The sequence below is a fragment of the Neodiprion lecontei genome, chromosome 6 (genome assembly GCF_021901455.1).
Source record: "Neodiprion lecontei isolate iyNeoLeco1 chromosome 6, iyNeoLeco1.1, whole genome shotgun sequence".
NCBI lineage: Eukaryota > Metazoa > Arthropoda > Insecta > Hymenoptera > Diprionidae > Neodiprion > Neodiprion lecontei.
Genome location: NC_060265.1, coordinates 14081891 through 14092755, shown reverse-complemented (window position 1 = coordinate 14092755; position 10865 = coordinate 14081891). Strand labels below are relative to the sequence as shown.

The following is a 10865-nucleotide window of genomic DNA, read 5'->3' as shown; positions in this document are numbered from 1 at the left end:
CCTCTTATGTCTTTATAAAGAATAAGGTTGCTGCGTCAACCGACATTATTGTAAAAACAGTCAGTCTCTAGACTTTAAAAAAAGAGCTTGTGTCCAAATACATCTATTTTCTTTCCAATATTCCTTGTTCGTGAGACCTCTTTGGCTCGGCGTTCGCTTAAATCGCACAGAGAACCCTTTGATTCTCTTAGATCTTTCGTAATTTCCCCCCGTTGTAACATTGGTGTCAGAAGCGGGATCTCTTCTGTGCCATTTGAGTGGATTTTGAGTGTAAGGAAGTATACAAAACAATAATGCAACGAACTCCTACGTCGAGAGCATCACGCGCGGAGCGACGAGCTGCCGGACGCGTTTCATCGTGCCAGCGTTCTCCTGAACCAGCGTTTCCTTCCATTTCTCGTCGTTCGGAAGCTGAGGTTCAGCCCCAGCCCCAATTAGCTCTCTTGGCAGAGCTCATTCAGGGAAACCAAGATTTGCTGATGCGTCAGATTCAGCAGCCAGAACAACATCAACAACAGCAACAACAACATCAACAACAGCAACAACAACATCAACAACTGCTACAACAGCAGCAACAAGAACAGCAGAATCTTCTGCACGAACTCCTCTCGCAACAGCGTCAACAACAAGAAATCGTGTCTCAGGCGCTGATCGGGATCCTGCAAGGTTTGCAGAAGCTTCAGGAGCGGCCGCAGGAATTCCCGATACGCCCAGTTCCATCCCCAGGTAGAAGGACTTCTCTTCCTTCAGTCCCGGTCCCGGCAAGGAGGACCTCTATTCATTCAATTCCGGATCAATCAAGGTCTGACGCTATTTATGGGGGAGGCGAAATTCCCCCTGTTGCTAAAAATTTTCCACCTGTTCATGTCTCGCGACAAGCTCAGGTTAGCTCTTTTCCGCGATGCCACGATGTTCCGTCACGTGATATTTCGGAAGTAGTCGAGCCTCCTGTCGCGTCGTCTCATCCTAGCGTAGATATTCACTCAGAGTTCTTGGCCTTTTTAAAATCACGCGGAACTGTCAATGTTCTCCCTCCGCAGACTCAGAGCTCGTTCGGACTCAATCAGGTCTCTGTACCTTCCGCGAGTATTGTAGAGTTGCCCTCGAAACAATCGAATTTGAAGCCGGGTTCGTATGACGGTTCGTCTGCTTGGAGTCTATACGAACGTCAGTTTAACATGATTAGTAAGGTTAATGGTTGGAATCCGTCCCAGAAAGCAGCTAATTTGACAGCGTCTTTGTCTGGTCCGGCTTTGGTAGTTCTTGGTTTGCTTTCAGATTCGGATTCTGAAAATTTCGATAGCATTTGTGCGGCTCTTAAACTCCGGTTTGGCGAAGAACATCTTTCCAAACTTTATTTTACTCAGTTTGAAAATAGACGTCAAGGGCCCAAGGAAGATTTAGCCTCTCTCGGAAATGACATCGAACGTCTCGATCGACATTCCCTTACTGATTGTGCAGAAAAAGCTAGAGATCAGATAGCTCGGGCGAAATTCATTAATGCAATTCGGAATCCGGAGCTTCGGTATCATCTGAGGCTCGCAGCTCCAACTTCTCTACATAAAGCAATTATTAAAGGCTTAGAATTAGAAGCCATAAACGAGGCGGATTTAGGTTCGCGTCAACTTCATCGCTTGAGCCAAGCTGAACCTTCAGAAAATTCTTCGTCCCGTCCTTCAGTCAATCAGCCTAGCTCAGATTCTCTTCCAGGAAGGAAAAATAGTGGTTTCTCTCGTTACAATAGATCAAACTCCAATCGGCCTGTCTCAGAGTGCCAGTTTTGCGGCGTAAGAGGTCATATCGCGAAGAACTGTTTTAAACTCGACCGTCAGTTGAAGACTGCGGAAGATTCGTGGCGCAAAAATGCCTCCAAGAGGGCTCCCTCTAATTCGGTTTGGGCAGCACAACCTTCTGTTCCTCAGAATTCGGGAAACTAGCTACCGATGTTTCGAAAGGGCGAATATCATCGGTTTCTTCCAAGTTCCTTAGCCCTATTGCTTCACAGTTCGTGGTTAGAGGCCTGCGTCGTACAGGCCTATATGCTAAAGGTTCTGTTAACGGCCTAAGTTGTTTGTGGGTGATAGATACTGGAGCCGAAATTTCCGTTGTTCGTCCTGATATGATTTCGTCTCTTGCTTCAATTATTCCTTCTATGTCTATTCGCACTGCTACCGGAGCAACTACCCCTGTCGTAGGTAAGATGGTCGTGCAGGTAACAGTAACAGATTGTGTTCAATCCCCACATGAAGTTCTAGTAGCTGATATAGAAGATGAAGGCATTTTAGGCGTAGATTTTCTTTCCGCTCACAACTGCGTCATTTCTACCGGGGATTCGACTCTCTGTTCTGGTTTCCGAAAAATCAACCTCGAAACGTTTTGAAAGATTGGGAAGAGTGGATTCCCTTATTTCTTTTATCGTTTCGCTCTGCAATTCATGATACTACCGGTTTTTCTCCAGCTATGATGTTGTCAGGTCGGGATCTTCGACTTCCGTCGATTCGAGAAATTTTGATACATCGATTTCTTTGGCTTGAAGAGTGTTTCGGTTCTGCGCTTGTATGAAGTAGTGAACGTTTGGTCGATCCTCTCTTATTTTTCTAACCCATATGTCAGTTTTTGTGAGTACTTTTCAGGTACTTGACACAGCCTTTTCCCATCCAATCTTTCCCCGATTCCTGAAGATGACTGGTGGAATTATTTTGAAGAAGGACACAGAAATGATTCAGATAAGATCGTTCCTTTTCTTTTGAATACATATTTAAATTATTTTATTCGTGTATTCTCCCAAATTCACTTAGTGAATTTGAATTGTTATACCATCACTCACATTTGTCCTCCAAACTCTAGGGTGTGCTGTTTTTAAAGAAGTCTTGGATTCAGTCACCCATTCCTTTTTCCTGTTTCCTGTGCCGGTTCTCAGAGGGAATCAGCCTTTTCGTTGTCTAGGACTCAGAGTTTTCCCAGTATGGTTTCCCGCCTCGTCGTACTCATCTGTGTTTGATTCACCGGACTATTTTCCCTGAAGAGGAATGAATTTTCTTTTCGACGACGATCCGGATGATTTTGATGTCTTCAAATTCATGAAGAACTCACTAACTCACCCTTAACACTTACCTTTATAAAACAAGGCACACAAATTTTGAATTCAATTGAACGCTCAACTATCTGCTCTAGGTTTTCTGTGGTTTACCTTGAGACTGTGGGCAAATGCCAGATAGTAAAAAGGGAGTCTTTTAATTTTTAGAGCCACAGCTCCAACTCACCTTCGAGCACTGACTGCTAGATCACATTTTTTTTGTAATTGTTTATCTTTTCCGAGTCGGGTCGACTCTTTTCCTCGAGGGGGAGTAATGTTACAAAGGGTGAAATCACCCGTTTTGTTCCCTTTTAAATGATCCAGTAGTCATCATAGATAAAAGACGTTTATAAACCTCTTATGTCTTTAAAAAGAATAAGGTTGCTGCGTCAACCGACATTATTGTAAAAACAGTCAGTCTCTAGACTTTAAAAAGAGAGCTTGTGTCCAAATACATCTATTTTCTTTCCAATATTCCTTGTTCGTGAGACTTCTTTGGCTCGGCGTTCGCTTAAATCGCACAGAGAACTCTTTGATTCTCTTAGATCTTTCGTAATTTCCCCCCGTTGTAACAATATCTATACATATATATGTATACATATATATACATACATATATATATATATATACATATATATATGTATATATATATATATATACAAAATATATATATATATATCTATATTTTGACATATGTATATTATAATTTTCAATTCACTTTTAAAAAATGGGAAATTGAAAAAAAAAAATTTTTCTCACATTATTTCAATTTTTTAGTATTATGTCAAATTATTAGAAAAATCCTGAATATTTTTAATCATTTGCTTATTTTTTATTTTATTTCATTTTTTAAAAATTTTTTCCATTCACAATCATTTTTTATTTTGTTTTATTATTGACCTCAATTACCCTGATTTATATTTTATTATATAAATGTATAATATAAATATATATAATTATACATATACATATATATCTATATATATATATGTATACATATGTAAACAAACACATATGTATATATATATATATATGTATGTATACAAAATATATATATATATATATATATTTACACATGTATATTATGATTTTCAATTCACTTTTGAAAATAGGGATATTAAAAAAAAATCTTTTTCCACAATATTTCAATTTTTCAAAATCATGTTCAATTATAAGAAAAATCCTAAATATTTTCAATTATTCGCTTATTTTTTATTTTATTTCATTTTTTTGAAATTTTTTCCATTCACAATCATTTTTTATTTTGTTACATCATTTACCTCAATTACCCTCATTTATATTTTATTATATTAATGTATGATATAAATATATATATATATACGTATACATATATATCCATATATATATATATGTATACATATATATACACATATTTATATATATTTATATATATATATATATCTATATTTACATATGTATATTATGATTTTCAATTTACTTCTGAAAAAGGGAAATTTATAAAAAAAAAATATTTCTCACATTTTTTCAATTTTTCAAAATCATGTAAAATTATTAGAAAAATCCTGAATATTTTTAATTATTCGCTTATTTTTTATTTTATTTCATTTTTCTATAATTTTTTCCATTCACAATCATTTCTTATTCTGTTACATTATTGACCTCAATTACCCTGATTTAAATTTTATTTTATTAATGTATGATATAAATATATATAAATATACATATATATCTATACGTATATATGTATACATATATATACATACATATATATATATATACATATACATATATATATATATATATATATATATATATATATATATATATATATATATATATATATATATATTTATATTCATATATATATATATGAATATATATATGTATATTATAATTTTCAATGTACGTTGAAAAATAGGGAAATTGATAAAAAAAAAATTTTTTGACAATATTTCAATGTTTCAAAATCATGTACAATTATCAGAAAAATCCTAAATATTTTTAATTATTCGCTTATTTTTTATTTTATCTCATTTTTTTATAATTTTTTCCATTAACAATCATTTTTTATTTTGTTACATTATTGACCTCAATTACCCTGCTTTATATTTTATTATATAAATGTATGATATGAATATATATAAATATACATATACATATATATCTATATATATATATATGTATATATATATATATATATACAAAATATATATATATATATATATATATATATATATATATTGACATATGTATATTATAATTTTCAATTTACTTTCAAAAAATGGGAAATTGGAAAAAAAAATTTTTCTCACATTATTTCAATTTTTTAAAATTATGTGAATTAATTAGAAAAATCCTGAATATTTTTAATTAGTCGCCTATTTTTATTTTGTTTCATTTTTTTATAATTTTTTCCATTCACAATCATTTTTTATTTTGTTACATTATTTACCTCGATTACCCTGATTTATATTTTACTATATAAATGTATAATATGAATATATATAATCATACATATACATATATATCTATATATATATATGCATACATATATATACATATATATATATATATATATATATATATATATATATATATATATATATACACATATATATATATATATATATAGACATATATATATACCGGGACAATCTCTTAAAACTATACATATAACGCGCATGCGCCAAATAATTTAATCTCGTTGGTCGGTGAAATCGCGCCGCGGTGATGTTTTCATCTGCTGAGCAAGGCGCCAACGTACACTAAATGAAACAAAAGCTGTAATTCTCTTGCGCGTAAAGCCGTGGATTGAGGTTATGCTGCTGTTCATTTTTACGTAGCGTGAATTGTCTAAAAAGAATAGTATCGTTCAGCAATACCGTGGTTGATTTCGGAAGATATTCAACCGACGCAATAAAGAATTTAACGGAAAAGCAAATATCAAATGATACAGAAATTGGGTGTTATTTATTGAAAGAAGAAATCTAATATTCAACGTGAAATGTCATTAACAAGTCGGAATCTGGACAAACAGAGGTAGGTAAGTAAAAACAATGTTTATTGTGAACAGATTCTTTGTTTACATAAAATTAAAAATAAATGAATGGTTGAGACCCAGTAGAAGGTATTTCCAGAGTAGATTCGTTACGGTGCAGCGCTCCAGAAGTCAGTAATCAGTGCCGATGAACATGAAACAAATAAAAGAGATGAGTAACAAGGAATAAAGAAATTATTCATCTTAAACACGAAGCTTAGGAGGACAAAGAGTAGCAATTAACAGAAAACGTACCCGACGCAATACTCACAAAAAACCTCGCCGACATCATTGATTAGTTGACAAAGTTTTTGCAGCTCCATTGTACAACAATCAATGTTCCGTTAACAAAGAGGGTTCACCAGATATCCAAGAATAAAAAGAGAAAAAGAACAACAGTTAATATTACAGTGTAAATCATGCTATTGATGAAAAATTGGGAAACAAACAATAACTTACAAGACAATCGTCCGATAACACTGGAAGACCAATCTCCACTCCTCTGATCACCCCTCGTCTGGCCATTGGTGGCCTTTCAAAAAGTGCTGCCGTTTCTTTTGCCTTCAAAAATACCGAAAGATCCTGTTTGATAATAATAGCTTCTAATATTTTCAGGTACGAAATAATTCATTGTCAAAGCGGGACTAAATTTGTCAGGCACGGAAGCATGTAAGTAAATTTCCAATTACGTGATCTTTGACAATGACAATATTTTAACATGGATTCAATGATAAAATTGGTTTTTTTTTCAGCAGGCTCGAAGTTTAAACTTTAATTAACACGAGGAAAATTATGCCTCACCTGATGGTCAAAACGTTTAGGTGGCAAGGATCCTGGTTTCTCGAGCGGTGCAATCATTAGAACCATCGAACCTGGTTGTTTCGTCAGACATCAGGTGCCAGAGTGAATTTTATCAGGCCATCGCCACCTTCTTAACATCACTTAAGGCAAAATTGAAGAGCGGGATATATTACAGATCATAATGGCTGACTATCCCATCATTTTACTTTGATCGAGCCAATAGCGACAAGTTTCTTACTTAACCGTTGCTGCCAATTCATTCTACCGAGAAATCATTCTGTGCACCATTGTAATTCAAGCATTATTATTGACCAGCATTGTTTTTCAAACTTTATACCATTTGATTTGGTATCTTATTTCGAAGCTTACTTTTACTCTCTTTGGCATTGAATTCAGATAAATAGATTTTCAAGTCCTCAATTAGATTGTAGGGTTGAATTTTGCTAGGCAAACTGAATCAATCTAAATCTAGAACTGTTACATAAGTTCAGTTAAAAATGTCTTTAAATTTAATCTTAGTTGACGGTGTCATCTGGCTAGCTAGTTGCACGATCAATTGAAACCAAATTCAATTTTACACTCTTTGTCGGGTCCTACGCTAAGACTGAAAGCTTGTGAATCTCCATGTACCGCAATTATTTCTGCATTTCATGTTAGCATTATCTGGAGCAAAAAAAATCCCATTTTGAGATTGAAAATGGAATCTGAAACACAGAGATATTCAATAGCACGAATTGAAGACCAAGAATTTTATAATGGTTTCTGCAACAAAGGGACTCTTTCCAAATATCCTTGTTAGAAGGTGATGTTCGGAGGACTATAAACAAGATATTGTATCGGATTACATTATTTGGAAAAAAATCTTCATAAACTTCGTTAAAAATTAGATATTCATTTATTTTGATGGAACAAGGGACACAATCTTTACATTACTTTAAAATTGACATTACTCTAAAACATGATTGTCCTTGAAGCTAATTGTAACATTAAGGCGCATTTTGAGAAACTTGATTTTCAACTTGTGTCACAGGATGTGATTTACGTTCCTGAGTTCTACGCTTTCGATTAGATTTTCTTTGTTGCGAACCGCACTTACATGAAATACAGAAATTATTTTAATAAATCTAATATTACTTGAATTTTCAATTTGAGTATTAGGTTCCCTTCATTTATTTGATCGAACATCATTGAAAATTTGCGAAATAAATTCTGATAATCATTCGGAAATTTTAAATAGTAGTAGCAATAATTTGTTAATCGGAAAAAATACATTGACTATCGACTATTCGTAAATTTTGTTGAACTATTTTCAAGAAAAAAAAGATTCTCAGTTCCGTTACAGATAGTGAAATATTTAAATTTCTTGAACGCTCGGTTTAATGTCTCATTTTCGAAAGTGATAAAATTCAATATTACCGCCTGAAATCACAAAAGAGTGAGAAAGTTGCTTAGTTGCTTGAAAGTGGCGATGATCTTTGTACGTCTGACGAATTGAATTGGCAGATAACAGTGAATATCAGAGATGTAATTATTTTAGTCGTATCACCTGTTGATAGATAAAAATTCCACTGTTATTTCTAATGTACGAAATAATAAAAATGATTAAATAAAGTGTTCGCACCTACCTGCTGCGTTTCTTCCAAGCACCCAACATTTGAACAGATTTCTCATTTTAGTCGAATAAAGCCTATTTTCAAAGAGCATTATCATCAACTTTCCGAGTCATTACCTCGACTGTTTGAGATTCTAACCTCAAAAATTCGTATGAACTACAACGCCGCCAGAAACAGAGTTTGACAGCTGAAACTCGGAGTGGCCAACCTGCCCGAGCAGCCGATAAAACTCGCGCATGCGCATTATATGTATAGTTTCAAGAGATTGTCCCGGTATGTATGAATACAAAATATATATATATATATATATATTTACATATGTATATTATGATTTTCAATTTACTTTTGAAAATAGGGAAATTAAAAAAAAATCTTTTTCCACAATATTTCAATTTTTCAAAATCATGTTTAATTATCAGAAATATCCTAAATATTTTTAATTATTCGCTTATTTTTTATTTTATTTCATTTTTTTGAAATTGTTTCCATTCACAATCATTTTTTATTTTGTTACATTATTTACCTCAATTACCCTCATTTATATTTTATTATATTAATGTATGATATAAATATATATAAATATACATATACATATATATCTATATAAATATATATGTATACATATATATATATATATCTATATTTACATATGTGTATTATAATTTTCAATTTACTTCTGAAAAAGGGAAATTTATGAAAAAAAAATTTTTCTCTCATTATTTCAATTTTTTAAAATTATGTAAAATTATGAGAAAAATCCTGAATATTTTTAATTATTCGCTTATTTTTTTTTTATTTCATTTTTTTGAAAATTTTCCGATTCACAATTATTCTTTATTTTGTTACATTATTGACCTTAATTACCCTCATTTATATTTTATTATATTAATGTATGATATAAATATATATAAATATACATATACATATGTATCTTTATATATATATGTATACATATATACATACATATATGTATATACATATATATATATATATGTATACATACACATACATATATATTTACATACGTATATTATAATTTTCAATTAACTTCTAAAAAATGGGAAATATATAAAAAAAAAATTTTTCTTACATTACTTGAATTTTTTAAAATTATGTAAAATTATTAGAAAAATCCTGAATATTTTAAATTATTCGCTTATTTTTTTATTTTATTTCATTTTCTTATAAATTTTCCATTCACAATCATTTTTCATTCTGTTACATTATTTACCTCAATTACCCTCATTTATATTTTATTATATTAATGTATAATATGAATATATATAAATATACATATACATATATATCTATATATATATATATGTATACATATATAAACAAACATACATATATATATATATATATATATTTACATATGTATATTATAGATTTCAATTTACTTTTGAAAAATGGGAAATTAAAAAAATCAAATTTTCCTACATTATTTCAATTTTTCAAATTAATGTATATATACATATGTTTATTATAATTTTCAATTTACTTTTAAAAATGGGGAAATTGATGAGAAAAAATTTTCCGACAATATTTCAATTTTTTGAAATCATGTATAATTATCAGAAAAATCCTAAATATTTTTAATTATACGCTTATTTCTTATTTTATTTCATTTTTTTATAATTTTTTCTATTCACAATAATTTTTTATTTTGTTACATTATTGACCTCAATTACCCTGATTTACATTTTATTATATAAATGTATAATATAAATATACAGGGTGTCCCTAAATTGCCTCCCACGGACTAGCCAGCATGATACCTCGTTAAAATCCAACCGAGAATTTTTTTTCCGGAAGCTCGTCCGACGCGTAGTTTTTGAATTATAAGCGATAGCGCTAGGCCAATCAGAGTGCACCATTTCATCTAGATTTGCCGCCACGGATATTGCTGTTTTGTTCGTCTGGGTGAATTATTATTATTCGTTTACCAATTAAATATCGGCACCTCCCCTCTCTCCCTGTTGTACCCCTTCTCGAGCGCTGACCTCGGTATTGTTGCCGCGGCACACGCTGCCGGCCGCACATCCATGGGCGCACACTTGTGTGTGTAAACAGAAGCGCATCCTCAAGCATAAGGGGTACAGCAGCGAAAGAGGGGAGGTGCCTATATTTAATTCGTAAACAAATAATAATAATTCACCCAGACGAACAAAACAGCAATTTCCGTGGCGGCAAATCTAGATGAAATGGTGCACTCTGATTGGCCTAGCGCTATCGCTTATAATTCAAAAACTATGCGTCGGACGATCTTCCGGAAAAGAAATTCTCGGTTGGATTTTAACGAGGTATTATGCTGGCTAGCCCGTGGGAGGCAATTTAGGGACACCCTGTATATAAT

At 32.0% G+C, this 10865-nt stretch overlaps 1 protein-coding gene across 1 annotated transcript; it reads left to right on the top strand.

Annotated features, from left to right (window-relative positions):
- Positions 1–293: 293 nt before the first annotated feature.
- LOC124295057 (alpha-protein kinase 1-like) lies at positions 294–3164 on the top strand. Its single transcript, XM_046743216.1, has 2 exons — positions 294–802; positions 2848–3164. Exons 1-2 carry the CDS (start codon positions 294–296, stop codon positions 2861–2863), a joined length of 525 nt encoding a protein of 174 aa, XP_046599172.1. The 3' UTR covers positions 2864–3164.
- The last annotated feature ends 7701 nt before the right edge of the window (positions 3165–10865 follow it).

Bases quoted from the DNA above. Each gene is read 5' to 3' on its own strand.
- LOC124295057 (XM_046743216.1), top strand. From the start codon at position 294: ATGCAACGAACTCCTACGTCGAGAGCATCACGCGCGGAGCGACGAGCT.